This window comes from Saccharomyces kudriavzevii (genome assembly GCF_947243775.1).
Source record: "Saccharomyces kudriavzevii IFO 1802 strain IFO1802 genome assembly, chromosome: 3".
In the NCBI taxonomy this organism is placed as follows: domain Eukaryota; kingdom Fungi; phylum Ascomycota; class Saccharomycetes; order Saccharomycetales; family Saccharomycetaceae; genus Saccharomyces; species Saccharomyces kudriavzevii.
This window is the reverse complement of record NC_079274.1, coordinates 220521-248250: the sequence shown is the minus strand read 5'-3', so window position 1 is coordinate 248250 and position 27730 is coordinate 220521. Positions and strand designations below refer to the sequence as shown.

Here is a 27730-nt window from a genome sequence, read left to right as displayed (position 1 = left end):
TCAATTAACTAACGTAAGTGGACGATAACTAGGCATATGTATAGATATACGTCTTAGTCGCTACCGGGTGGATCTTTGTCACCCTCATTCATATCCATCAACTCTCTTGATAGGTCAGCATCTGTTAAATCTTCGTTAGGTAGAATTATCTCGTTGATCGCCTGTTTTTCACTAACGGCAGCCTCTTGATCCTCCTCAATTCGCTGCCAACTGGCCTCCTGAATATTTTCAACTTGTTGCTCACTATCCCCCTTATCTTTTTTATTCGCCTGTTCTCCTAAATCGCGATCCGTTGGTGAGACAGTTTTTATTTTCAGTTTTGCTTCCTTAATGAGTCTGGCAAAGTCTCTTCGAAACATAATGATCCACCCCTTCCTATTGAATTTATCATTTTTGAAATCTTCGAGTAATTTTCTGTATGAAGATTTCCCTCTGTTTTTCATCATCATTAATTTGGAGATTCCGCCGTTATTATTAGCATTTTGAGGTGGCTTATTATGCGATACGTCCCAGCTCAATAATTGTCTTTTGAGTTCAGCTTCATCAACAGGTTCCAATGAATCGCAAAAATTCGAATTCCAAAGCATCTCATAATGATTGTATCTCTTAATCAATATCTGTCTGGTACCATTGGTCGATAGCCCCAACGATGAAAGTTTTTGTTTAATTTGGGATTGATTCATTGATGTAAAATTGATTTTAGGCAGTCTTTGACGTTCTGTGTTTGCCATTGAACCTAAATATTTATCCACATGAGAAGTCTCATCACTGGGGCTTCTATCTAGCTCTGGAGTTCGCAGCCTGGGCTCAGGTGTTTCTTTACCATGTGATTTTGAATCTGGAAGGAAGTTTATGGATGGCTTCGGCTTCTTTCCCAGTGATTGTAACGTTAAGCATTCGTCCAGATGTGTCTTTTCAAGGGCCTTGAGAGGGTAGAACTGTTCACAGATAGGACATTGGGCCATCTGCTCATTTGGTTTTGATTTTTTCCTGATCCGCTCGCTTCTAAACATTGTAAAATTTCTCTTGGAAGATTTAGAACTTATTGGTAATATATCTGTCATCGATCTTTTGGCAGGCTTTCTTTCACTTGTTGCCACGATTTGTAAATCGTCATCAACTGCACTCGAATTCTCGTTTTCAGGTTCCGATACGAGCTCTATCAGTGAAGAATCTTTTGAATTGGATATCTTGTCAGCACCGGTAGCAGCGACGGGTCTTTGTACTCTTATTGCGTTTAATAACGAAGGTCGCAGGGATGTGTAACATTGAATTATTTCATTGACCAAGAACTCGCTTCTCAATAAAGATTCCCTAAATTCAAAAAGGCACAGGGGACAACTCGGTTGATTATTCAAATGTTCTCTAATGCAAAGGGAGCAAAATGTGTGTCCACAAGGAGTTAAAACGGGGACTTTTAAAAAATCTTTGCAAATATGACATCTTAAAAGCGTATCCAATTGGTATAGATTGGGGATCGAAGTGTTTCTGAAGTCACTCGCAGTTGTTATTTGATGGTCCATGAGTACTGGATGGTCCCCTAACTAGTTGCGATGGTGGCTTACGGATGTTCCCTTTCGTGATGTGACATTGCCATGATGAAACCTAAGTTTTTCACTTTATGTCAAGAAAATACCAAAAGCAACGGGGCCAGTAAAAATTGAAAAATAGAGGCCAAGACTGAAGCAAAAGAGATATCAGCTAAAAACCGTTATTATAATTTTAAAAGAATTAGAATAAAATATATATATTATAAAATGTAGAAAAAATTTGTATCATTTTTGCTATGATTACAATTTTTTTTCCGCCTCCTTCCTTGGCTGATGACCATTCAGTAGAGGAGGAAAAAAAGGAAGTCGTTTGACCCGACGATATAAATGATTAAGACCAAAAAGAAAATGCTATGTGATATGATAAAGCCCCAGCCCAATTTGGGACCCATCCAACCGTTTACGATGAATCCGTGCAAATCAAGAAAAATTAGTTTTCAATGGAGAAATAAGAATGAAGAAAGTCAATTTTTTTCATTAGTACTATCCTGCGAAGGATAATTATGATAAGGGTGATGCTGTTGACGGCTACCTGATATCATCTTCCCATCGGAAAAGTTTTCAGTGGCACGCTTCCAAACAGAATAAACGTCCACGCCAAACAAGCCACTTGATGCAAATTTGGAATTAGTCGCGCTCGTTAGGACATCGGGTGCAGAGGACTTCCTGGGGGAAATTTGAGATTCTAAGGTGCCTCCCGGGGTCGTGATGTATCTGATGGGAGTCTCTGTGGTTCTGAAAAGCGGCGAGCAGTACAGGTCTTCGAATAGGTGTGAAGGGGTTTGCCATTTCCTCAAGATCGAGTTCCCGTCCTTGGGCGTGCTTATCAATCGCGATGGGGTCTTGTCCAGGACATCAAAATGTTTCATCTTTGGTGTCTTCAGTAGCTCCGTACCATGGGAAGACGAGAGAGGTGGAAGTTGGGAATTGGAATATGATTGCTGAGATTGCGGTCTCGACATGAGCGCAAGATTTTTTTGATCGTATAGTTTTAATGGGGAATACGGAAGTGGGTCGAGTAGAGAACCAGCCCCTACGTTACCTCGAAGCGGAGACAAATCCTCAAAATTCGAATTGAATGAGGTGAAGTATTTTCTAAAATTCTGAGGAGACTTTGCGCCGGCTATAGGGAGTGTATTGAATCTATTTGCGTGAGTGTTGTTGTTGCTGTTTTTCGCACCCAGTTGGAAGTGGTCTTTGGAATCCAACAGCGATGGTAAGCCTAAGGATGTGTGGTATTTTTTCATAACATAAGGAGGCTCCAGCGCATCGGTATTGTTATTGTTGTTGGTGTCGTCGTCGTCGTCGTCGTCGTCGTGCTCTATCATGTTCCTCATTGGCCCCAGGTTTTCCTGAGGATTCAATACACTATTATCGGTCTTCAATTGCGGTATTTGATGTAGTTTGGAGATCTTTAGTATCGGAGAAGAATTTAGTTGGATTTCAATCGAGGGAAATTTCCCAGCTTCTTCTGGTTCGTCGTCGTCGTCCGCTGCGTCATCATTACGTTCTCCGCTTTCTGCCCGGTCGGACTCATCAAGTGTGGAATCTATTTCGAAATACTTGCCAATGTCTTGCAGTGAGTTCTTCACAAAGTCGTAACCACGATTTTCACCTTTGAAGAATTTGGTTTCAGCACCTGGCCTAACTTCCCAGAAGTGACCCTTGCCGTCGCAGGACTTTTCTGTCTTGATGAACGCGTCATTTAGCGATAGGTTGTGTCTTATCGAATTTTGCCAACTGGCGTCCTTTGGTTTATAGTAAGGGAAGTGGACGTGAATCCAGTAGTATATCTGGGACAGCGTTAGTTTCCCCTCTAGGGATTGTAAGATAGCCAGGCAGATCAGAGTTGCGTACGAATATGGAGGTTTCTTGGCGAGTTCACCATTCAACCTTCTTCTTTCCAAAGATTGGAGGATCTCCTCTAAGGTCAAGTTACCGTTGGAACGAGCGCAGGTGTCCGATCTTTGACGCTTGGCCTTGGACGGAGCAATGGGAGAGGAGTGGTCCGGTGACAAGGGATGCGAGAGCCTCTTATTCAGCTCCTTTGTGGTCTTTCTCACGGTTGAGCTGGGGGGAGTAATCATTTCCTTTTCGTCTTCCAGCGGCCTCTTGGCCTGGGTTAGTAGCATGGTGGCGTTTTCGGTCGAAAAACTGTTTTGGCCGGCGACGATGGAGATGTCTTCATTCATCATTGAAAGTTTTAGATTTCTGTTAATTTTCCTTCGAGTCGAACAAGTGGTGTAGCTGCAATCGATAAAAAGATGACGGAAAGGTAGAGAGAAGACCAGATCTAAATAATAGGGGGAAAGAGATAAAACACGATACAAAGCGTCAGAACCTGTGTTAAGATATACTCTATATGATTCTCACTTAATCATGCAACGTATATTTAAAGTTTGCAAAAGATCAAAGGGCACCGCAAGGGAGGGAAAGAACTAATTTGATTTTAAATTAGAACGCGTTTTAGTTAGGGTGTTTCAGAATCCATATTATCTCCATGAGTTTTAACGCGTTTTCTTTATCCCGAAAAAAAAAAAAGCAGAAAGTTCCCTTTTTGTTTTTTCGCGTCGCGTTTTCGCGTCTGTTTTCCTTTTTCGCGTTTCTTAGCCAAATATGGGTAACAGATCGTCCTCGACGACAAGGCCCAAGATGCCATTCCCAAACAATAGCAGTGGAAACTAAATGGCTAGAACAATACCACGTCGTGCATGTAGCTATCAATCTGTGCTTGCACATCCCCTGCAGCCGCAGTGAACACATTGGTGGAAGGAGACTTGCGCGCCCTTTTTGTGCGCTTCTTCTTCCAACTGTGCACGAGGCACCCTGCAGATGCAAGTGCCTCCGTTGTTGGTTTCGTTCTTTTGGATGCAGCGCAGACAGCACAGCTTTTCGTAGCCTGTTTTGCGCCACTTGGCAATGAGTAACTTGTCTGCGTACTTTTCCTTGACCAACCACTGGTAGAGGTCTTTGGAGATGGCCTTTCTCTTGTAGTACAGAGTATATATGTATCTAGAGCGCTGGTGATGAATCTGCATGATGTCCCAGAGCTGCTCAGTGGACTTGGCGGCGAGTTTGGACGACTTGTCCTGCTGCGCATCTCTGAGTTGAATTGCGAAATCTGTGAGGGTCGGCTTGATTTTGTCGAACCCGTCAGGTGCAGGCTTAGTTCTTCTCGTCTTCACACGTGGCATGGTCGTTCTGCGGGGTGGGGTGGGCTATTTCGTTCTTGATTATCGTAGATGTGGGTATGCTGATGAATCCATAGGTTCTTTTTCCTTTTTTTTTTTTTTTTTTCCAAGTTTTCCACTTTCCGTTGTGAGCGATCAACTTACTACGCGAAGAACCAATAAGGCAGGACATCGTTAACGTTCTTGTCATGACAAGTTCACTATGACTTGTAGTGTGTATGTGTGTGGCTATTTGTTCTGGACGTGTGATAGACGGATTGGCTCCGCTGCTGCTGTGGCTTGGAAAGTTGGGAAATGGAAAAAAAATAAACGACACCAGCAGGATTTGAACCAGCGCGGGCAGAGCCCAAGAGATAGCCGAACTTTTTAATCTATTCGAGTCTCTCGCCTTAACCACTCGGCCATAGTGCCATTTCGATTTGATATTTTGAGGAAAGGAGCTTGGGTTCATGGACGTTTCAAGTTGCCCGAAAACACCGCCGCTTCATTGAAGGACGCATTGTACCGTTCAGTTCAGTGAAATCTTGCGGCAACTCTTGGGATTCTGTTGATAATTAGTGGTATTAATTAAGAATAAGCCGTTCTTTCTTGATTTATATAAGAGAGGTATATAAAACAACACACGCCGATTGGACATATTAAGTATGTTCAACATAATAATAAACCAGGAAATTTACTAGAAGTTCAATGTAACGACTCATATCATTTATATATAATTTCCAAGTTTATGTTCAATTAATGGATCTTTGTTTTCAGTTAAGGCCACTCTTCGAACAGCTCGTTTAGCATTCCTTCATCCTACTTAGGATACATATACGACGTACACTTTATAATACAATCTGAATACCTCAGATAGTAATGATGTTTACTCATGTGAATAATGATGAACCTACTTGTTCCAACAGTTTCACATAACCAATCAGCGTGTGTTGTTTTATACACCTCTCTTATATAAATCAAGAAAGAACGACTTATTCTTAATTACTACAACGTTCATCCGTTATAGCGGCAATCAATGAAACGGTGGCTGATTGTTGTTCCGACAATTTTATACATTTTGAAAGAGATATAGAAGGCTAGATATACTAAGAATTAAGAATTGAAAAATTGGGGCCGAGGGCCGAGGAGGAGAGGGAAGCATGAATATCATGCGACAAAAACCCACGAAAAATGGGGAGCGGCGCCATTGGCACCACTAAATACTGGTTTTCCTGGTTTTGATGAGCCGGTCCTTCCAAATAAATAAAAGCATCTCCCACGCCATGAGCAGCGAGACAAATCCAACGCTAAGGTTGAAAGTGAACATGGGAGTGAATCCCCTGTATTCCATGGCTTCGATGGACTGGTCGGTGGACTCCATGAACACGAGACCACCGCAAAGCAGACAGAACGACGTTATCAACTCCGTGAAGGGCTTGGATGGCGTGCAGTTGGTGTTGGGCACCAAAAAAAGGATCAAGAACGTTAGCAGACGGAAGAAGGACCCGTAGGACAGTAGGTACCCCCACTGCGTGTGGATCGTGGTAGAGAACTGCGAGGTCTGTGCGTGCTGGGACATGAGGATGCCCGTCCAAAATATGGTGAAAGCCGGGAAAGGGTTTGGAGAGTAGCCCGGCGTGGCGGCGATCACATCAGCTTGGGGGAGCTTGCCGGCGTGCTCGAAGCGCCAATGGTTGAGCTTGTACTCCGTGAGCAGTCCACACAACCCAGTCCCGATGAACATGAAGGCAATGGACACGTGCTGCAGGTCCTTGGCGGTCCACGCGCCACCACTCCCCGCCAGGTGCTCCAAGAAGACGTTGGTGGACCCGTAGAAGAAGATGAGGAACGATTCGATGAACTCCATGGTGACGGTCCCCACGGGGGCAAACCGGAACACGAGGTTCGACGACCGTTCCTGCGAGAGACGCGAGGTGAAGCAGATCCTGTTCCATGCCCATCCGTACTTGGCGCCGAAGCCGCAGTACCTTGCCAAAGACACGACGCCGAGGGTAAAGAACACGCCGCCCTTGATCCAGTGGGCCAGGAGATTGAAGATGCGGATGCCCTTGCCGAGCAAGTTCCCCACGGCATACCCGATGATCAGGTCCACGAAGATGTACATGAACAACGGGTAGGTGAGCATGTGGAAGACCGCATTCGCGCCATGCGAGAGCCGGGCGGCGACCGCCTGGTACTTGGCGCTGGCGAACAGGATGCGGAAAACGGGTATGTCTTGTGCAGACAGAGGCGGCGCCTCGATGGAGGCGATTTCGCCGTTGTCGTCCTCGTCACGCAGTGTGTTGTGGTTGGAAGTGTCGTCCTCATCGCCGCCAGTGCGATCCCGTTTGTGGGTGGTGGCGCCCGAAGAGAGCGAAAACAGCGTATCTCTGTTGGAAGAAGGGCTCGGAGAGCCGCGTGCGCTGTTGACCATGACGGGTGTGGACTCGAGGTCGTCGAGCGGGATGGCGTCGTCCACGGGACGGTACTCGCTCTTGCGAACAGAGGGAACGGGGACGGAAAGCACCGCAGCGAGGAAGTGGACAAACATGAAAAGCAGAAGAAGCGAAGAGGTGGTAGCGTAGATGTTGTGTGGGTACCAGTCGCCGCCGTCCTCTGGGAAAGTTCGTTGGAACACGCAGAGCGCCATCACGGAAGAGACGCAAACGCACAGGTTGCCGAGTAGCAGGGGCAGATACCACCTAGAGCGGGCGGCGCTAAGCGCCAGAGACACCGGATAGAGTACGAACGCAACGAGCAGCAGCGTGAAAACATGGTAGCGAAGGGCAGGCCGGTCACCGGCCTGCGTGGTGAAGTAGGTGGTAGTGTTGTAGTTTTCCCAGTACAGCCTTTCCGCGGGGGTGAGCGAAGACGATTGCAGGATGGGGAGGCCGTGCAAATGTTTTGGCTCATGCGGCATGGGCACAATGGATGTTGTGGACGGGACATACGTGGCCGTGGCCGTGGCCACGTCCACGTCCATATCCATGTCCATATCCATGTCACCGTGGGCCGAGACGAGAGCCGCCGAGGAGCCCAGTATACTCAATATCAAACCGAAACGCACCATGAACGTCACTGTTTTCTGCGGAAGTTGGGGTGGTAAGCGTGCAACGAAAACAGTCTATAGCGTCTTACAGCGTGAGATGTGCAACAGACCCTTGCAAGTACTCTTGTAGGAGCGAAGCGTCAACCGCGTTGCCACTCCCCTTATAACCAAAACGAGTCGCTAAGAGCCGGTAAAAAAAACAATCCAAAACAAAAAGACCGCGAAGAACTCCGTGAAAAATATCGGCCTCGGCGGCTAATTGCGCCGTGATTCGGCATATTACGGACCGTTCATTGCCATGAGTCTGCGATCTATTCCGTATGATAGGGAAAATAAAATAAAGTAAAAGTATTGTTGAAACAGGTAGGTTCATCATTATCAGCATAACTAGTCTTTTGTTTCGGGATGAAGAATTTTGAAATGACATTCCATTGGTGGCCGAATGCGCTCGGAGTCAAAGTCAAAGATTCATTTATTGAACATCAACTTGGAATTTATATGTATAAGTGATATAAGTCGTTACATTGAACTTATAGTAAATTCCCTCGTTCATTTTTATGTTGAACATACTTAATATGTCCAATCGGCGTGTGTTGTTTTATATACCTCTCTTATATAGTATCAGAAAGAATTCTGCTTTTATTCTTGACCAATACTACCGATTATCAACCAGTATTCCGTGTGCATTGGTTACGAACATTGTATGACACGGCCCAGAAAATGCTCGGGAAACTATGTAGAAAATCTGTATGTATTCGTTACGGCCGGAGAAGGCGCTTGGCGCCACGCAGTAGACGAGTCCGTGAATTAACGCATTCACTAAAGTTATCAATGATGGCGTTGCATCCGTTGTCTTTTCTGTTTTCCGGTGTCCATGCTATGTTTTTGTATTATTGCTTGTTTGAAGTATAGTTGTTTTTCTTATACAGTATTATGCTTCTAAAACGCCGCTCCGAAGATAAACATAAATATTAAAATGCTAGTAACGTAAATCATACACACATGTATATAATATATATAGCACCTATAGCGATGTAGATGCTCATCAGGACCGATCGTAGCCCTGGGGCAGTTCGTCGACCTCCACGACGGGGATCTGAACTGGCGCCGCTGCGGCCTGTGACAGCTCTAGACGGTACTGCAGCTTGGCCCTGATGGTTACGTGGTCTGGCGTCGTCGTCGTCGACGCATGCTGCAGTCCTTGCTGGCACGCCTGGATGGCCTGCGCGTGTTCCCCCAGTTTGATCAGCGCCATGGCTTTGTTGCTGTACCCGACCGGGTTCTGCGGCTGAGCAGCAATCAGGCGGTCGTAGCTGTCGACCGCCTCGAGGTACAGTCCCTGCTTGAACAGCGCATTGCCCTGTTGCTTGTCCTTTTCAAACGACGTCATGTTCCCTGCCATTTTGCTTCTGCTGCTGCTGCTGCTGCTGATCTCTCTCCTTCGCAATGCAGAAAGAAAGAGTGTGTGTGAAAAAAAAAAGCTCAAGAAAACTGCGTCTTGTGCCAGTTGTATGTATATTTTGTATGTACGTGCAACATGGGAAAAAGGAAAAGGAGGCAAAGAAGGCGCAATGGACGACGATCACGAACAGTTGGTCGAGGAACTGGAGGCCGTCGAAGCCATCTACCCTGACCTGCTCTCCAGGAAGCAAGAGGACGGCAGCATCATCGTCGTCAAAGTCCCGCAGCATGAGTACATGACACTGCAGATCTCCTTCCCAGCGCGCTACCCGTCTGCAGAGCCCCCCAACGTTATCGAGGTCAGCGTCTGCACTTCGTTGGCGAAGCGCGACCTTTACGACACCAAGTACCTGCAGCATCTGTTCCAGGAAGTCATGGATTCTGTGTTCCATCGCGGGTCCGTGTGTGTGTTCGACTTCCTCTCGGAACTGGACGGTGTCTTGTACGTCGAGCCAGAACAGGAAACGGAACCGGTGCAGCAGAGCGACATCCCCACGGACCCCTTCGAGGGCTGGACGGCCTCGGACCCCATCACCGATAGAGGGTCGACTTTCATGGCCTTTGCGGCGCATGCGGCCTCTGAGGAACAAGCGTTTGCCATGCTAGACCTGCTCAAGACTGACTCCAAGATGCGCAAGGCCAACCACGTCATGAGTGCGTGGCGCATCAAGCAGGATGGCTCCGCAGCCACGTACCAGGACTCCGATGACGACGGCGAAACTGCCGCAGGCTCCAGAATGCTCCATCTCATCACCATCATGGACGTGTGGAACGTCATCGTCGTGGTGGCCCGTTGGTTCGGCGGTGCCCACATCGGGCCCGACCGTTTCAAGCACATCAACTCCACGGCAAGAGAGGCTGTTGTCAGGGCTGGCTTCGAGAAATAGCCATATGCTAGTGGCATGTGCTGATCACATGCGACGGATTGTTCTTTTTGAAACTTTTTCAACTTTCCAGCTCATCGCAAAATTTTTTTTTTTTTCAGAAAAAAAAGAAAAAAAGTTTCAAGTAGTGAAAATTTACGTATACCTACATAGTAAGCTGGGTGGGTATAATAGTAACTCGGGTTTTCATCAGACATACAAAACAGCAGACCGCACGCCAAACCGCAACGTAATGAGATCCGATTTCAAGTTTTCGAACCTTTTGGGTACAGTCTACCGTCAAGGTAACATAATCTTTTCCGATGACGGCAAGCAACTGCTCTCGCCCGTGGGGAATAGGGTCAGCGTGTTTGACTTGATCAACAATAAATCGTTCACGTTTGAGTACGAGCACCGCAAGAACATTGCCGCGATTGATCTGAACAAGCAGGGCACGCTGCTGATCTCCATTGACGAGGACGGCCGTGCCATCCTCGTCAATTTCAAAGCCCGCAACGTGCTTCATCATTTCAACTTCAAGGAAAAATGCAGCGCAGTGAAGTTCAGCCCCGATGGGAAACTCTTCGCATTGGCCGCAGGCAGGTTCTTGCAGATCTGGAAGACTCCGGACGCCAACAAGGACAGACAATTCGCTCCCTTTGTCCGCTACAGGGTGCACGCGGGACACTTCCAAGACATAACCTCTTTGACGTGGTCCCAGGACTCCAGGTTTGTTCTCACCACTTCCAAAGATCTAAGTACAAAGATATGGTCCGTGAACTCGGACGAGAAGGATCTTGCGGCAACGACGTTCAACGGCCACAGAGACTACGTTATGGGCGCCTTCTTTAGCCATGACCAGGAAAAAATCTACACTGTCAGCAAAGACGGTGCTGTCTTTGTCTGGGAATTTACCAGGAGGCCCACCGACGACGACAATGAGGAGGAAGAAGAGGAGGTGGACATCTCGAAATACAGTTGGAGAATTACAAAAAAACATTTTTTCTACGCAAACCAATCCAAAGTGAAATGCGTCACATTCCACCCAGCAACAAGACTATTAGCGGTCGGGTTTACCAGTGGGGAATTCCGTCTCTACGATTTGCCCGATTTCACTTTAATTCAACAGCTTTCTATGGGGCAAAACCCAGTCAACACCGTCAGTGTGAACAGCACCGGTGAATGGCTGGCGTTCGGCTCCAGCAAACTGGGCCAACTGCTAGTGTACGAATGGCAATCAGAATCATACATCCTGAAGCAACAGGGCCATTTCGATTCTACAAACTGTCTAGCATACTCTCCGGACGGTTCACGGGTCGTGACGGCGTCCGATGACGGGAAGATTAAGGTCTGGGACATCACATCAGGGTTCTGTCTGGCCACTTTCGAAGAACACACCTCCTCAGTGACCGCGGTACAGTTTGCCAAGAGGGGTCAAGTCATGTTTTCATCGTCCTTGGATGGTACCGTGAGGGCCTGGGATTTAATCAGATATCGTAATTTTAGGACTTTCACCGGTACTGAAAGAATTCAGTTTAACTGTTTGGCAGTGGACCCATCAGGTGAGGTCGTTTGTGCTGGGTCCCTGGATAATTTTGACATCCACGTTTGGTCCGTGCAAACCGGTCAACTACTGGATGCCCTGTCGGGCCACGAGGGCCCCGTATCGTGTCTTTCCTTCAGTCAAGAGAACAGTGTTTTGGCGTCTGCGTCCTGGGATAAAACGATCAGAATCTGGTCGATATTCGGTAGAAGCCAGCAAGTGGAACCTTTGGAAGTATATTCAGATGTCTTGGCGCTCTCAATGAGGCCGGATGGGAAAGAAGTGGCAGTGTCCACTTTGAAAGGACAAATTTCCATCTTCAACATCGAAGACGCCAAACAAGTGGGTAATATTGATTGTAGAAAGGATATTATATCCGGTAGATTCAATGAAGATAGATTCACAGCCAAAAATTCCGAAAGATCCAAATTTTTCACCACGATCCACTACAGCTTTGACGGAATGGCCATTGTGGCTGGTGGTAATAATAACTCCATCTGTTTGTATGACGTTCCAAATGAAGTATTATTGAAAAGATTCATTGTATCCAGAAATATGGCATTGAACGGTACTTTAGAGTTTTTGAACAGTAAAAAAATGACTGAAGCAGGTTCATTGGATTTGATCGACGATGCAGGCGAAAATTCAGATTTAGAGGATCGTATTGATAATTCCTTACCAGGTTCTCGAAGAGGGGGTGATCTATCAACCAGAAAGATGAGGCCCGAGGTCAGAGTTACTTCGGTTCAGTTTTCTCCAACAGCAAATGCGTTTGCCGCGGCTTCTACGGAAGGTTTGCTAGTATATTCAATCAATGACGTGATATTATTTGATCCATTTGACCTGGATGTGGATGTCACCCCTCATGCCACAATAGAGGCACTACGAGAAAAACAGTATTTAAATGCTATGGTAATGGCATTCAGACTGAATGAAGAATATTTGATCAACAAAGTTTATGAATCCATACCTGTCAAGGAAATATCATTGGTCGCAAGCAACATTCCCGTGGTATATTTACCAAGAATCCTAAAATTCATCGGCGATTTTGCTATCGAGTCTCAACACATCGAGTTTAACCTAATTTGGATTAAAAACTTGTTATCCGCAAGTGGTGGCTACATAAACGAACATAAATATCTTTTCTCCACGGCTATGAGATCGATACAGAGATTTATTGTAAGAGTGGCTAAGGATGTGGTCAACACCGCAACTGATAATAAATACGCTTACAGGTTTCTGGTCTCAACTGACGGGTCCATGGAAGATGGCGGTGCTGATGAAGATGACCAGGCCCTGCTGGAGGATGCCGTAGAGGAAGATAAAGAGGAAGACGACGTGGCCATGGAATCTGATGAGGAAGAAGGATGGATTGGTTTCAACGGAAAGGACAACAAATTGCCTTTGCCCAACGAAAGCGATTCCAGTGATGAAGAGCAAGATGAAGAAGAGCTCTCTTAAGAAAAAATATCACCGTCTTTTATTTATGCGCATTCAAATCATATATTAACAAATCCTCAATATAGAATTATATAAAGCATCACATTTGTATTCTAGTATCATCCAAAAAATTTATCCACATCAAGTTTGCAAATCCTGAATTTTCAAAATATTAGCAGCCACTATTATGTGAACATGACATATAATCAAAGTCTACTGCTAAACGGTCCTTTGCTTGAGCAATGTTTTTCCTTTATTCTAGGTAATGTACTCATCGCTTTGGCGAAAAATTAGAAAAGGAAAAAAAATGGGAATCGATGGGATGAGGAAAAGAATTGACACAAATTTACCAACTACTGCGTTACTCCTTTGCATCGGTAAATAAAAGTTACCATCACATAGTCATATCGCTGTATTGACAACAGGGAGGAATATAAAAATGCTCGCGGAAAATTTTTCAGACGAATTCAATTTATTTGAATCAATTGATGCGACAATGAAGGAGGGTCCACGTTGTGTCGAGCATTATGAACCCATTATCGATAATCTGAACCGATTGTTTCAAAGGACATTTAATGATGAAGGCCACAGGAAATCCATGGCTGACTCCCAGCCTTTTTGGGAGCGATTAAGGGACACATTGCAAGGGATGCTGTTGCCTCAACCTTTAAATGAAGATAGCTCAATACCATATACGAGAACAGTGAGAGGTCTAATCTTATTGATGAGAAACCTTGCTGCAGAAAATCAGGAGATTCCTCAAAAGCTCTTACTGCAAAATCTCGTAATACGTGGTTTTTTGCATACAGTTAGTGAGTATGTAGCTGTCACACCATTAATCAAACACTTGTACATTGCATGCCTAACATGCCTTTACAACATACAGCAAAATTATTCTACAGTAGATATGTCTACTTTCCCAGCTCTTCTGGAATTTTTTCAATACCCCTATGGAATGGAATTCGAAGAGGGCGAAGAAGAGGAGCACTTTTGGTTGCCATATCTGTTTCTTTTCAAAACATATCTCAATAATGACGAATTTTCTAATGAATTCTTTAGGGATAATGATACAACTCAGGACAACTATTATTGTCCGAGAGATAGGATTTTTTTTGACATAATTACCACCAAATTTATCCAAGATCAAGACGAATCCTTTTTAGTTGAAAACGGCAGGAGCTATTTGGACGATTCAAAGCTGAAAGTCACTTCTACTGACCTGTCTGTTTTGGACTGTATTAGCAAAAGTCTTACAAGCGCATCTTTTGGTAAATACCTACATGGGTTAGAAAATAGGCAGCCGGAAAACTTCACTAAACTGTTGCAGGTATTGCAATTGATTGTAACGAGTAAAGAAGATTGGAATAAATACGAATTGACGGCAATTATGTCGTGGTGTCATCCCATTTTGCAACATATTGCATCTAAAGATATCCCTGCCTTTTTCAAAAAGAGTACCAACGATTACGCCGCTTCAGTTGCTATTCAGTTACATTCCACGTTACTCTGTTGTTTGGATATGATTTCTGACTTGTGCAAATTCGATCATGTCAGAAAATTTTTGATATCATATAACTCTGTTGAAATATTGATATCCTTATTGGATGTATTGCAAAAGAATTTATTGAGAATCAATTTTTTGAAGGGGAATAGTGAGACAGAAAATGACGTCAAAATTACAGATTATCAAGGCAATAAAATCGAAGACCGACTGTTGATCTTCAGCCGTGTTAGTACCAATTCCCTCTACATCCGGGCTGATAATTTCCCCAATTGTAAACTAGTAATAATTGAAATATTAGCGTCACTAGTATACGCACATCCTGAAATACAAGATCAAATAAGAGAATTGGGTGGTCTTGCACTGATTCTTTCCAATTGTGTTATTGACGATAACGATCCGTTCATTAAGGAAAGATCTATTGTTTGTTTAAAGTTTTTATTGAGGAATAATGCCAAGAATCAAGAATATGTCAAAAAAATGGAAGCACAGGACGTGGTTCAAGATGACGCATTGTGTAAGGCAGGATTTGAAATATCTGTGGAGAAGGGTGGAAAAGTAAGATTAGTATCCAAAAAAGAGGACCACGAAAACGAGAATTCTAAGGTTATTAGCGTGGATGAAGATTAATTGTGATTGAGTTATTCTTCCTCGCGTTTGATTGGCATCAAGGATAATCGTACTTCATATTTTTTATTAATAATAATAGAATTCTATATATTTATAAAATCAAAAATATATTCATGACAAAAGAAGATTTTCATAATTTCATTTTAGCAAGTTCTTCTTCGATAGCGTTCTTGACCAGTTCTACATCGGCTCTTTCAATGAATTTCAACTTCTTCTTTAGTGTGGATAACTTCTTCAAATCCTCGGGCAAGACATCCTTTTCAAAAGAATAATTAGAAAATCCAGACAATGCATTGTTGACAGCATCGGCAAATTTAGCTGGATGAGCGGTAGATAAAGAGATGTATTGGATGGATTTGTCGTTGTCTTTCGCGATTAATCTTTCTGTGGCGCAGACACCAACAGCTGTGTGGGGGTCCAAGATATAATGGATTGGATTTACAGAAGATTGGTACATTTTCTTGATTGTTTCAGAAGTTTCTTCGTTAGAGACTCTTTCGGATGTGAAATCCTTTGAGGCACCTTGAATGATGGACTTGTCAACTTGGAATTTGCCATTAGTTTTCAATTCTTGGAACCAGTTGTTAACGATTTCACCTGCTTTCAAATCATCGCTATCAGCCAAGTACTCACGAGCTAGGTACCATAAAAGTCTTTCGAAATTAGATGAGATCAAGATATCCATGGCTGGAGACAAAGTGGCAGCAACTTTGTCGGATCTTTCGTATAGTCCAGATTTCAAAAATCTGTCCAAGATATCGTTTTCGTTGGTAGCAATGGCCAGTTTTTCAATTGGTAAACCCATTTTCTTGGCGAAGTAACCGGCCAAGATGTCGCCAAAGTTCCCACTTGGCACGACAAATTTGACCTTCTTGGAATCCTTGCCATTGGTAGCTTGGAAGAAGGAATAAAAGTAGTAGGTAATTTGAGCCAATATTCTTGCCCAGTTAATGGAGTTCACGGCACCGACGTTGTGTTTGGAGTTGAATTCTCTGTCACCGAAGATAGCCTTGACGATATCTTGACAGTTGTCGAAAGTACCAGTAACAGACAAGGTTTGGACATTTTCGTCTGGAACAGTGGTCATTTGTTCTTCTTGAATTGGCGAAATTCTGCCGGTTGGATACAAGATGAAAACGGAAACGTCCTTTTTGCCTCTCAAACCGTAGATAGCCGCGGAACCGGTGTCACCAGAGGTGGCACCGACCACAGTAAGTTGCTTCTTCTTGCCCTCAGGCAGGTCGGCATTGGTTCTTTGCAGGAAATACTCAAAGAGGTTACCGACAAATTGCAAGGCAACATCTTTGAAGGCGTAGGTAGGACCATGAAATAATTCCAAGATGTGCAAATTCTCCTTGTCACCGGTGACGTTTTGCACCAGAGGCGTAACTTTATCGGAGCGGAAAGTAGAGTAAGATCTCTTGATCAAGTCTTTTAGGTCTGCATCTGGAATTTCGTCCTGGGCAATATACAGTCTCATGATTTCAAATGCCAAGTCCTGGAAGGACAGCTTTGACCATTCATTGAAAAGGGTAGCCTGGTCGACTTGAGGGATGGTTGGTGGGATGAAAAGGCCACCGTCAGTGGCCAAACCTTGAATAATAGCATCTTCAAAGGAGAATGTCTTTGGAGAGCTAGATCTGGTAGATCTGTAAACTTGAGAATCGGCTGGCATTGTCGTGGGCGGCTACCGTCTAAAAACAAGTATTGCTGTGTTATAATATAAAAGGAAAACTGTTATAGTAGATAGTGTTGAGAACGTGTATATATTATTCGATGGAAATGACTATACACTTGTCGAAAATTTTTCATTTTTTTCAATTTTTCTCGCTGTAATGACTCTTTTGTCCAATGGTCACTTATCACGAGGTGGAGTGAGACGATTGGGGATAATAAGCCCTCAGGATACTATAGTCTTCCCTGGGAGTAAAGCACTGAAATGTTGTCCATTAGCGCTCTGTCATCGTTGCTGTTGCTATATATGTCGCTGGTTCTTGCAGCGTCCTCATTGAAGTACTGATCGCCCTGCAGCACCAGTTCGTTTTGCTTGGAGGACCACAGGTAGTGGGTCAGCGTTTCTCTTGGATGTAGAGACAATTCGTGGAAGAATTGGTATTTCTGAGCACTGGAATTCAGTTGCAGGGCAAGCTTCGTGATTTCGCGTAGTTTGGCCGCGTCTTCGGCATCGGTTTGTTCACCTTTTGGGATTTGCGGCTGTAGTTGAAGTTGGTGGAGGATATGCGATACGTCCACGTCCAATATCGTGGCACCATACGTGGTATCTTTGGTAACATCAATTGTGTAGTCTAGCTTGATGGGCGGTAGCGGTGACACAAGTGTGTTTATGCTTTGGACGACGTTCATGAGGGGGACATGTGTGGCCTTTGTATTCAGTACTTTTTGTAAAAATGAATCAAGCCTCACTTCGCCCAATTCGGCCTTATCCTGGGAAGCATCTCTGCCTTCGTCGTCGTCGTCGTCGTCGTCGTCGTCGTCGTCATCGGCGTCACTGTTGTTGCTATTGCTTTCATTGTTGTTTTCAGCGTCGTTGGCGTTATCTTGAGACTTTGTTTGTTCCGTGACAAATAAATTGTTGATCAGAATGTACTTGTAAATCGAATACACTGCGTCCTTGACCGAGCCGGTTCGCATACCAATCAGTCTAGCTAAGTTGGGCGAATACTGCACTTTACCGCTGTTCACGCTTTTTAGCTGGATGGTTATACTGGATTTCAGATTCTCCTTGCCCTGTCTCTTGATATCGATACCGTCGAACTCTACGGTGTTGTTTTCATCATGGTTCCACTCTAGGGCATCGACGATTTCCTCCTTGGATTCATCATCATCGTCCTCTTCTTCGTTTTCGCCGGTGTCTTCATCACCCATGGCGATGTCTGCGTCGTTGCTATCGGGTTGCTGCAAGCTCAAAGGAAGACTTAACAAGGAATCGTGTTTTCTTTTCCTGCTCAACGGTTTGAGCTTTTTAAAATCAATGGCGATACCTTCCAGAAACCCACTAAATGGGTGTTTCTCCTCTGCGGATTCGTGCAATAGCTTGCCTTCTATCCTCAACGTCCACGTAGTCTTGCCTGGGTCTGCTGGGGAATCTGAGTCGTTGCGGGAATGGTTTTCCGTGGTGTTGTAGACATAAATCCTCAGTGTCCCGCTGTTGGGAGCACGATCATTGGGTTTGGTGTTTGTAGGTAAATTTATCGACGTGTCCAGCCTCCTTCTCGTCAGATACAGGTCCAGTCTGGAATCCATTTCTATCAATTTTTTCAAATCTGCGAGGTTGGAAACCCTGTCACCGGGAAGGTACGTGGGAATATAGGCATCCGTTGGATACGTAACGGGGACCGGATTAGTTTGTCTCACCATTTTTGAGAACTGCCTTCCTGTTGTGTTCTATTTGCCCTCTCAGGAAGTTCGTTTGTTGTTTGCTTTAAGTTACTTGGAAAAGTGTGCATTTTTTCATTGAATTTTTTAACGCGGTAAACTTTCAACTGATATAAGAATCGATAATGTACAAAAAGATACATAAAGGGAAAAATACTACATAAGCGGAGAGACTCAATCCAATTCGCAAAGAGAAACTATACACCACGCTACTTCCTCCTCTTAGAATCCGGTTCGTTCGCGCCTTCCCCCATGGGGCTCTGGCCCAGCATCTGCTCTCTGACCATAGTACGGATGTATCTTTCCAACTCCTCTTCCGCGTTGTCTCCAGTGACGATCTGTTCTAACTGCCTCCTGCGCTGCAAAGTAGCCTCGTCAGCACCTTCTTCCGGATCGTTCTCCAAAGTGTACCGCACGTTGTTCTTGAACTCTTCCAGCAACTGACTATTGATGATACCGTCGCCCTGCGAACCGTCCACGCCCTGGGCATCGGCCACACCGGACTTGATCCTCATGTACTCGATCAGTTCGCCATCTTCGCCGTTCTCCACGAACAAGTCGTACGGCGTTTGGCCCTCTGCATTTCTGACCGTGAAGTCTCCGCCTAGCTCTTCGACGATCAACTTGGCGGTGGCCACGTCCTCCACGTGGTGCAGCGGCGTGTCGCCGTCGTTGTCTAACACGTTGATGTCGCCATTGTACTCGCTGCACATTTTCTTCAGCAGGTCTGTGTGGCCGTACGCAGCGGCAGCATGCATTGGAGTGTAGCCGTTGATATCCTTGGATTGCGGGGTCGTGGCGCCGTTGCTCTCGCGGAGAACACGTTCCACACGGTCCATATTACCATCTGAGGCAGCCACCCATATATTAGCGTTCATTTTGTTGTCACAGCGGCTGAACTCATTGATTTTTAACTCTTCGAGACTCTTCTTGTTCTTGCTTCTTGCTCTTTCAATTACCGGGCATCGAAAAATTTTGGCAATGGAAAAAAAACCGGCCATTACCCGCTGGTAAATAAAGAATAATACCATTGTATAAAAATAGTATATGTATATAAATATAGAGTTCTTGGCCACGATGGAGTGTGTGCTCGTTTCTGCTGTATCTCTATCAAGGAGCTGCGGGGCACACATGGTGTGGGGGGGGGGGGGGGGGGGGGGGAAGAGAAGGCGGTTCACAAAGTCAGGTACAATGTCATGATGATGCTGGGTCCTGAACAGACACCAAACGAAAACACGACGTTGGACAACTGTGGTCTTGCACGTAGAAACTTGGTGTTACTTAGTGCGGTCCACACAAACTGGGACAGCTGAAACAAGAACAGGTAACCCCTGACCCTTCTGAAGATGGCGAACATGGCCATTTCGTGGAACACGGCGCTTAGGAAGAAGGTGAACAGGGTGGCACTGCTCTTGCTGAGGTGCAATGCGCTCATGGAGCTGTGGTAAACGTGTCTCAGCAAAAACTTGTGGACGGGGACGTTCCAAATTCTGCTGAACTCTTCAAACGAGACGCAATTCCACCAGTCACCGTAAAAGTACCTGTCCGCGAACCTGGTGAGTTCCGCCACGCAGTTCAGTAGAGCGTCCCAGATCATGTAGAAGGTCAGCATGTAGAGGACGGTGAAACCGGGGATCATGTCGAACAGCAAGTGGAACCACTGCCTGGTGGCGGGAATCCATCCGCCGAAAGTGGGCGTGTTGTGGAACTCGACGCAGCGCATGGCCACCGGGTGCATGAAGAATTGCGCGGTGACCATCATGAGGAAGATGGTGCCCATGATGGCGCAGACCTTCTCCAGGACGTACCTCCACCTGATGCACGAGGTTCTTGGGTAGTTGATCTGGTACACGAGGACGGGGAAAAGGCAGAACATGAAGAAGTTGCTACAGCTGATGTTGTTGGGGAAGTCATTTTCCTTGGTTTGGTAGTTCAATTCGAAAAGGCAGAAGTCGCAGCTCTTTTGCAGAACGTCTCGAGTCTCGGGGGACAGTGTTTCTTTGAACTTCTGTAGTTGCTTAGAGGAGAACTCGAGTTCTTGCTTTATGTCCCAAAGATATCCGTTGTAGAAGGCAAACGAGTGGCTTTTCATGACAAACACCACAGAGTGCAAAAATAGGAAAATCCTTGTTATCCAGCTGAACTCGAAGTAGTACACGTAGATGGGGAAAGTCACAGGGATGAAGGCCAGTTCGAAAATGCTGACGGCAATGAAGCCCGTCCACTTCCAGCGGATGGCGCCCTTTTTCACCAGCCAGTGCACGAACACCACGAAGAAAGTGCACAGAAACATCACTAGGTCCAACATCGCGATCGTGAAAAGGTCTGTCGTCATGTACTGCACGATCTCCAACTTGCCCCACGCACTCCCGTGCGATGCATAGTAGTCTGTGCAACACCTCATGGCAATCCAACCCAGGAACATCCATCCAAACACGTAGATCCCCGAGAAGTTCGACTCCAGTTTTTCGTGGGGAGCAGCATCTGCCTTGCCGATCTTCTTCGTTGTGGAGGCCGTGGCCGTGGCCCGTTTGAACCCCTTGAGTTGTTTCTCCATGATAGGGCCCTTGAAAGTGGTCTGGAAGGGCACGTTGATGGCGCTGTCCAGGAGCGTGGGGCGTGGGTCAAAGCTCACGTCTCCGAAGAACGACACGTACTTGCTGGCGTCCTTGCGATGCACCCTGGAGCGAGACTTGCTCTTCAAGTGTGAGACATACTTCTGCATGCGAGCATCGACGGGGTACTCCTCCTGCTCTGGCTCTGGCACTGGCACTGGCTCTGGTTCCTGTTCTGGCTCTGGCTCCGCTGCCACACGTTCCGCCTTCGTCGACTCCACCAGCGACGTCGTGGACGACCGTGGAGAAACCTCCACGGACTCCTGTGGCAGGATCACGTTATCGTAGGTGACCGAGTGCCGTTTGTTGGGTTCTGCGGAATTGAGCCGCTGGATCTTCAGAAACTGTTCGTCCTGCAACAAATCCTTAGCCTCCGTCATTCTTGCGCTGTCTTCTGTTTTCATTGGCGTGGGTGTGCTGAACAGCAACCCGCCTGTGCCACTCCATCTTCCTCTCCCGGACGAGACCTTCTTATATATCATTCGCATGTTGCCAGGGTCTGCTGGGTGCTATTGTTCGCTAAACGAGACTCACCACAGCCGGGTATTTCTGTCCGAGCCAATTTTTTTTTTTTCATAACAAGGCCATCGCAGTTTTATCGAAAGAAAGAAGGAAAGAAGAGATGAGCAGCATCAGGAGAGAGAAAGAGAGGGAGACAGCTGCACGGAGGGAGCAGTATAGGAGTATTTAAGGAAATAGGAAACAAAAGGTTAGCGAGGAATAATGTCGCGTCCAGAAGATTTGGCACCACCGGAAATCTTTTATAATGATAGCGAGGCACAGAAGTATACGGGTTCGACGAGAGTGCAGCATATCCAGGCGAAAATGACGCTGAGGGCGTTAGAGCTCTTGAATCTGCAGCCGTGCAGTTTCATCCTGGATATCGGGTGTGGGTCTGGACTTTCTGGCGAGATTTTGACCGAGGAGGGAGACCATGTGTGGTGTGGGCTGGATATATCGCCCAGCATGCTTGCGACTGGTCTCAGTAGGGAGCTGGAAGGTGATCTGATGTTGCACGATATGGGTACAGGGGTGCCCTTCCGGGCGGGCTCGTTTGATGCGGCGATCAGCATCAGTGCGATCCAATGGCTGTGCAACGCTGACACTTCGTACAACGATCCGAAACAGCGGTTGATGAGGTTTTTCAACACGCTGTATGCTGCGTTGAAGAAGGGTGGGAAGTTTGTCGCTCAGTTCTACCCCAAAAACGAGGACCAAGTGGACGATATCCTGCAATCTGCCAAGGTGGCAGGGTTCAGCGGCGGGCTTGTGATGGACGACCCAGAGTCCAAAAAGAATAAGAAATACTATCTCGTGTTGAGCAGTGGGGCGCCACCGCAGGGCGAGGAGCAGGTCAACCTGGACGGTGTGACTATGGACGAAGAGAACGCCAACTTGAAGAACCAGCTGCGCCAGCGTTTGAAGGGGGGCAAAGACAAAGAGTCTGCCAAGAGCTTCATTCTAAGAAAGAAGGAGCTCATGAAGAGGCGTGGCAGGAAGGTCGCGAAGGACTCCAAATTCACCGGGAGGAAGAGAAGGCACAGGTTCTGACGTACACCCACTCCGCACAATCATATTCTATTCTTCAGTACACTACTTCTCAAAAGCAGAATACTACACATATGTGCATTTATACATATGCATATATATATACATATATATATATATATATATATCTAAGAGGTCAAGCCCCGCGCACTTTTATCTAGTTGTTTTTTTTTCCAAGTGCGTTGAAAATCTCAGTAGCAGAAGCAGAAAAAGGATCTTCCTTCTGGGTGACGTGAGGAAAGGGCAGATAGAACCGTCGCGATGTGGAGCAGGAACGTCAGATTGCTTGGACCATGGGTCAGAACCTACTTGGTGCCCGTCACCACGAGGAAAACCATCCCCGTGTACCCGCCTGTGGAGCGCATAGCCTCTTCACAAATAATGAAACGGGTGGCCCAGTCAGAGATAGAGTCGCTGGATCCCGGCGCCGTCAGACGCCAGCTGATCAGCAAAAAGAATAAGGACCGGTTGAAAACCGGCGACGTGGTCCGGATCGTGTACGACTCGTCCAAATGCTCGTACGACCCTTTTGTCGGCTACATCCTATCCATAGACCGCAAGCAGCTGGTGCAAGATGCCTCGCTGCTGCTGAGGAACCAGATTGCAAAGACCGCCGTCGAAATCAGGGTGCCCCTGTTCTCCCCCCTGGTCGAGAGAATCGACCTGCTAAGGCCCCATGCCTCCAACAGACAAAGAAACAAGCATTACTACATCAGAGGCACCAAACTGGACGTAGGCGATCTTGAGGCAAGTCTGAGAAGAAAGAAGTAGCCCCTACCCTCCCCCCTGTATATATCACACCCAATAAATGTACGTGCACTACCCTGTTTTGGTATATGTTATTCTAGTGGCCTTTTGTAGCATTCTGGCTTTTTCGGTCATGACGCGCATATATGGGAAGAAAGCTAAAAACGACACAAAATATTTTTATTTTATTCTATTCATCATCGCCGCTTAATACATATATATATATATATATACTTATATATTTATACGAATATACATATTGCTCGACACCTGAAATAGCAAGGCATCCAACCATGAAGCCACAGTGCATACTCATTTCTTTGCTGGTAAACCTCGCATACGCCGAGGAGTATCTGGTGAGATTTAAAAACCCGACTGCATTCCAGCAATTCACGTCAAATTCTAACAGGTCATGGAGACAGTTCATCGACAACAAGATCGAGAAAAAATTCTCGATTGGCTCGTTCCGAGGGGTGACCATGAACCTGTCCAAGAACTTGGTCAACAAGCTGAAGAAAAGCCCTCTAGTCGCTGATATTGTGCCCAATTTTAGATTCGAGGCGTTCGAAAACGATGGAACGAACGACGCCGAGCTGAACTACACGTTCAACGCCACCGCCAAGTATTTGTACGAAGATATTGATGAAGCGCAAAACATCACGTACCAATCAGACGCACCACGCCACTTGGCCCGAATTTCCCGCCACTACCAGCTGCCATTCGACATCGAGGACAAGAACCGCTACAAAAGCTGGTTCAATTACTACTACGAGGACGATTACCTGGGCCAAGACGTCAACGCCTACATCATGGACACAGGCATCTTCTCCGACCATCCAGAATTCGAAGACAGGGTCATCCAGGGGATCGACTTGACCAAAGAGGGCTTTGGTGATCAGAATGGCCATGGGACGCACGTCGCAGGGCTCGTCGGCTCCAAGACGTATGGTGCGGCCAAGAAGGTCAACCTTGTGGAAGTGAAAGTCCTGGGCAAAGATGGCTCTGGTGAGGCCAGTAATGTTCTGAGTGGACTGGAGTTCATTGTGGAACATTGCACGAGAGTCAGTCGCCCGCAGGGCAAAAAATGTGTGGCCAATCTGAGCTTGGGGAGTTTTAGAAGCCCCATAATCAATATGGCGGTGGAGGGGGCCATTGAAGAAGGTATTGTATTTGTTGCCGCCGCGGGCAATTTCAATCTTGACGCATACTGGGCCTCACCTGCATCCGCGGAAAACGTCATTACTGTGGGAGCTTTTGATGACCATATTGACACTATTGCCAAATTCAGTAACTGGGGACCCTGTGTAAACATCTTCGCGCCTGGCGTGGAGATCGAATCGCTTTCGCATTTGAATTACGAAGACACGCTGATTTTGTCCGGTACTTCCATGTCGACACCAATAGTCACCGGGGTTGCAGCGGTTCTGCTATCCAAGGGCATCGAGCCTGCACTGATTGCCCAGGAAATTGAGTATTTGTCCACGCGCAACGTGTTCCATAGAAGAACGTTGTTTTTCAAGCCTTCCACCGCAAACCAGATCCTCTACAACGGTGTCGATAAACTGGACGATCCATACAATGATGAGACGTTCCCTCGATTGAACATAGAGGCAATTGCCAAGGAACTGGAGGAGTATAATGCCACTTTGCAAAACCCTATGGCCGATGGTCTTCATTCTGGTTCAAAACTATGGGGTTGGAACAATGATGTCACTTTGCCTCTCGGCGAGATTCGATTGAAAAGACGTGATTTCATAAAGGATTTATAGTTGTTTTTGTAGCTTCACTTTTTCACACTGCATTACGTAAAATTTTGTTTGTTTGTTTTTTCCTTTTTTTTTTTTTTTTTTTGCATGCCAAGTGAAAAAAGGAGGGAAAAAAGTCCTTTAAGCTGTGAAACTATGCCCTTTGGGATGAAAGACGTAGCAGGAGTGACGCGAAAGATGAGGTTAGCCGTGATCGTGGCCATACTTGTCCGTTCTTTCATAGTGGTATGCTCTCCCGGGGATAATTTAGACGAGTTTGTTGACTGTACCTACGCATGTGAATATAACAGAGAATGTCCGAACTCGCAGATAAACTATATTGACCCAGAATCCAATATGTTCCACGATATCGAGTTTTTCAACACGCCAGCCCTGTATTCCAGGCTCTTGTTTTGGGACTGTATCTCCGATTGCGACTACCAATGCCAGCATATCATAACACGTTGGAGAATTGATGAGCAGGAGGAGGTTTACCAATTTCACGGGAAATGGCCATTCTTGAGGGTGCTGGGTACTCAGGAATTTTTCTCCACCATTTTCAGTATAGGCAACTTCATCCCCCATTATAAGGCGTTTGGGAAGTTCACCAAAATGCTACGCCAAGACAGTAATAAGAGCAGGAAACACAGCAGAAGTATATTGATTTGGAACTATCTTTATGTTACTGTTGCAGGGATGTTGGCATGGAGCGCAAGTTCGGTTTTCCATTGTCGTGATTTGATCATAACGGAGAAACTGGATTACTTTTTCGCAGGTGCCACTGTTTTGACAGGGTTCCATGCGATTTTTGCAAGAATGACTTCCATGTACCTGTATCCTAAGATAGCACAAGCGTTCACCGCTTCGGTCGCGATGATCTTTGCCCTGCACATCCTGAGACTGTATGTTGACTGGTCATACACGTACAACATGAGATTCAATATTTTTTTTGGTGTTTTACAATACATTCTATTGGTAATGCTGTCATATCAAAACTACAACGCGCTAAGAAAGCAGAAGCAAAGGGGCGAATTTAAGAAAACCGCTTATTCCAGCTTCAGTCGTCTGATGTTTAGACTGTGTATTGTACCAATCATCCTTGTTGTGGTAACCACAATGGCTATGTCGCTGGAGTTATTTGACTTCTTCAGTTATGGGTGGCAGATTGATGCGCACGCCATATGGCACCTGTGCACGATATGGCCTTCCTGGGTGTTATATGACTTTTTCCTCGAAGATTATGGCTATTGGGGCAATAAGCAACTGTAGTAAATATCCTAATACATCTATTTATAATCAAAGTGACGATGTTTTTCATTTCATTCATCTGTAATTTCCTCGAGCGTTATCACATTCTTGTTTATTTTCTACTTTTTTTCGCTCTTTTTTATGTATAGAACTGATACAAAATATTTGTGATTTGTGACAACACCTAGCGTATTTTGAGGCGTAATCACCAGTGAAAGTGCTCGCAAAGTACGTTGGCAAAGGATGATCCCACCTCCACTAGATGCTTCTTTATTGAGAGAACATGCGTATCAAGGAACTAATGATTTAAGCACCGTCTTGAGCCCCAATACGTTTACTGATGAAGGTGGGTACAAACCCGTACTGAAATACGGACTGGGCTATTTCAACTATGGACTTGTATTAGACGACGAAGTGTACGATTACTCATTGTGCGACATTATTAGAGGACACGTATATGGCCATTTTTGGTGCTACTTTTGTTGTTTCATGATTTTATTCACGGTCTGGATAATAAGTTTGACTTGGGGCTCTGGAAGCAAGAAGAACAAGTTTGGGTGGAGCAAGAAGGAGGACGACTTTAAGATTGAAGGGGGCGATTTGGAATATCAACATGTCAAAGTTTAGATCTTCATTGTTTCTGAGATGGCTTATTGCTGCTCATTTCGAAGGAAATAATAGTGCATTTTTTTTATCCCAACCTTTTCTTCGTATATATTATAAAAAGTAATCGAAAATACATATATGTCCATACATAGATATAATTATGGTAATAACGCATTTATATATATTCTTTTTTTATGGTTGACTACTGGAGAGGTAGGGCAAATATTAGATGGTCATTATGATAAATTCCAAGCTGGAGGGGAAAATCATAAAAAAATTGAATGCTAGAAAATGTGCCAAGAAATGAACTCCTTGTGATTGATTGATCTTTTTTTCTTTTTATTGTTATAGCAGAAGGAGAGGTATCCCACAATGATGGGAAGAGAGTTAGTGACGCTACTAAAGAAATATTAATCGCTTTTAAAAAGGTATTTGCTAGTCTAAATTTAACAGAACGCGTGTAATTTTGCAAGAAGGTTCTGAACCATCTTGAATTGATTTTGAAATATAATTCGATCAGTAAAATCTCATTTTACCCAAGATGTCCTTTAATGATTTTTATCTATCCGAATTATATCAAGTGATTGGTATTATTGTAAAGCAGTCGGGTAATCTGTT

General features: G+C 45.4%; 17 protein-coding genes and 1 non-coding gene across 18 annotated transcripts; 8 read left to right on the top strand and 10 right to left on the bottom strand.

Moving 5' to 3' along the window:
- Nucleotides 1–53: 53 nt before the first annotated feature.
- Nucleotides 54–1523, bottom strand: RAD18 (E3 ubiquitin-protein ligase RAD18; the record flags this gene model as incomplete). The annotated part of the gene is made up of 1 exon (XM_056232093.1): nt 54–1523. One exon carries the CDS (start codon nt 1521–1523, stop codon nt 54–56), a length of 1470 nt encoding a protein of 489 aa, XP_056086407.1.
- A 491-nt stretch (nt 1524–2014) lies between these two features.
- Nucleotides 2015–3745, bottom strand: HCM1 (Hcm1p; the record flags this gene model as incomplete). The annotated part of the gene is made up of 1 exon (XM_056232092.1): nt 2015–3745. One exon carries the CDS (start codon nt 3743–3745, stop codon nt 2015–2017), a length of 1731 nt encoding a protein of 576 aa, XP_056086406.1.
- A 525-nt stretch (nt 3746–4270) lies between these two features.
- BUD31 (U2 snRNP complex subunit BUD31) lies at nt 4271–4744 on the bottom strand (the record flags this gene model as incomplete). Its single annotated transcript, XM_056232091.1, has 1 exon — nt 4271–4744. The coding sequence occupies one exon, from the start codon at nt 4742–4744 to the stop codon at nt 4271–4273; it is 474 nt and encodes a 157-aa protein (XP_056086405.1).
- A 307-nt stretch (nt 4745–5051) lies between these two features.
- Nucleotides 5052–5152, bottom strand: Skdi_3.trna9S. The gene is given in 2 exon segments: nt 5052–5096; nt 5116–5152. It is a non-coding gene; the product is annotated as a tRNA-Ser (tRNA).
- Nucleotides 5153–5936: 784 nt separating this feature from the next.
- On the bottom strand, nt 5937–7790 carry TVS1 (Tvs1p; the record flags this gene model as incomplete). The annotated part of the gene is made up of 1 exon (XM_056232090.1): nt 5937–7790. One exon carries the CDS (start codon nt 7788–7790, stop codon nt 5937–5939), a length of 1854 nt encoding a protein of 617 aa, XP_056086404.1.
- A 1024-nt stretch (nt 7791–8814) lies between these two features.
- On the bottom strand, nt 8815–9171 carry TAH1 (Tah1p; the record flags this gene model as incomplete). Its single annotated transcript, XM_056232089.1, has 1 exon — nt 8815–9171. The coding sequence occupies one exon, from the start codon at nt 9169–9171 to the stop codon at nt 8815–8817; it is 357 nt and encodes a 118-aa protein (XP_056086403.1).
- Nucleotides 9172–9340: 169 nt separating this feature from the next.
- YIH1 (Yih1p) lies at nt 9341–10117 on the top strand (the record flags this gene model as incomplete). Its single annotated transcript, XM_056232088.1, has 1 exon — nt 9341–10117. One exon carries the CDS (start codon nt 9341–9343, stop codon nt 10115–10117), a length of 777 nt encoding a protein of 258 aa, XP_056086402.1.
- A 229-nt stretch (nt 10118–10346) lies between these two features.
- Nucleotides 10347–13097, top strand: PWP2 (snoRNA-binding rRNA-processing protein PWP2; the record flags this gene model as incomplete). The annotated part of the gene is made up of 1 exon (XM_056232087.1): nt 10347–13097. The coding sequence occupies one exon, from the start codon at nt 10347–10349 to the stop codon at nt 13095–13097; it is 2751 nt and encodes a 916-aa protein (XP_056086401.1).
- A 418-nt stretch (nt 13098–13515) lies between these two features.
- On the top strand, nt 13516–15207 carry CTR86 (Ctr86p; the record flags this gene model as incomplete). Its single annotated transcript, XM_056232086.1, has 1 exon — nt 13516–15207. One exon carries the CDS (start codon nt 13516–13518, stop codon nt 15205–15207), a length of 1692 nt encoding a protein of 563 aa, XP_056086400.1.
- Nucleotides 15208–15337: 130 nt separating this feature from the next.
- Nucleotides 15338–16882, bottom strand: THR4 (threonine synthase THR4; the record flags this gene model as incomplete). The annotated part of the gene is made up of 1 exon (XM_056232085.1): nt 15338–16882. The coding sequence occupies one exon, from the start codon at nt 16880–16882 to the stop codon at nt 15338–15340; it is 1545 nt and encodes a 514-aa protein (XP_056086399.1).
- A 233-nt stretch (nt 16883–17115) lies between these two features.
- RSC6 (Rsc6p) lies at nt 17116–18585 on the bottom strand (the record flags this gene model as incomplete). Its single annotated transcript, XM_056232083.1, has 1 exon — nt 17116–18585. The coding sequence occupies one exon, from the start codon at nt 18583–18585 to the stop codon at nt 17116–17118; it is 1470 nt and encodes a 489-aa protein (XP_056086398.1).
- A 227-nt stretch (nt 18586–18812) lies between these two features.
- On the bottom strand, nt 18813–19481 carry SKDI03G1160 (uncharacterized protein; the record flags this gene model as incomplete). Its single annotated transcript, XM_056232082.1, has 1 exon — nt 18813–19481. One exon carries the CDS (start codon nt 19479–19481, stop codon nt 18813–18815), a length of 669 nt encoding a protein of 222 aa, XP_056086397.1.
- A 296-nt stretch (nt 19482–19777) lies between these two features.
- Nucleotides 19778–21598, bottom strand: ARE1 (sterol acyltransferase; the record flags this gene model as incomplete). The annotated part of the gene is made up of 1 exon (XM_056232081.1): nt 19778–21598. The coding sequence occupies one exon, from the start codon at nt 21596–21598 to the stop codon at nt 19778–19780; it is 1821 nt and encodes a 606-aa protein (XP_056086396.1).
- A 343-nt stretch (nt 21599–21941) lies between these two features.
- BUD23 (18S rRNA (guanine1575-N7)-methyltransferase) lies at nt 21942–22769 on the top strand (the record flags this gene model as incomplete). The annotated part of the gene is made up of 1 exon (XM_056232080.1): nt 21942–22769. One exon carries the CDS (start codon nt 21942–21944, stop codon nt 22767–22769), a length of 828 nt encoding a protein of 275 aa, XP_056086395.1.
- A 258-nt stretch (nt 22770–23027) lies between these two features.
- IMG1 (mitochondrial 54S ribosomal protein bL19m) lies at nt 23028–23537 on the top strand (the record flags this gene model as incomplete). Its single annotated transcript, XM_056232079.1, has 1 exon — nt 23028–23537. The coding sequence occupies one exon, from the start codon at nt 23028–23030 to the stop codon at nt 23535–23537; it is 510 nt and encodes a 169-aa protein (XP_056086394.1).
- A 269-nt stretch (nt 23538–23806) lies between these two features.
- Nucleotides 23807–25282, top strand: RRT12 (Rrt12p; the record flags this gene model as incomplete). Its single annotated transcript, XM_056232078.1, has 1 exon — nt 23807–25282. The coding sequence occupies one exon, from the start codon at nt 23807–23809 to the stop codon at nt 25280–25282; it is 1476 nt and encodes a 491-aa protein (XP_056086393.1).
- A 174-nt stretch (nt 25283–25456) lies between these two features.
- Nucleotides 25457–26527, top strand: PER1 (Per1p; the record flags this gene model as incomplete). Its single annotated transcript, XM_056232077.1, has 1 exon — nt 25457–26527. The coding sequence occupies one exon, from the start codon at nt 25457–25459 to the stop codon at nt 26525–26527; it is 1071 nt and encodes a 356-aa protein (XP_056086392.1).
- Nucleotides 26528–26749: 222 nt separating this feature from the next.
- Nucleotides 26750–27133, top strand: SKDI03G1070 (uncharacterized protein; the record flags this gene model as incomplete). The annotated part of the gene is made up of 1 exon (XM_056232076.1): nt 26750–27133. The coding sequence occupies one exon, from the start codon at nt 26750–26752 to the stop codon at nt 27131–27133; it is 384 nt and encodes a 127-aa protein (XP_056086391.1).
- Between the last annotated feature and the right edge of the window lie 597 nt (nt 27134–27730).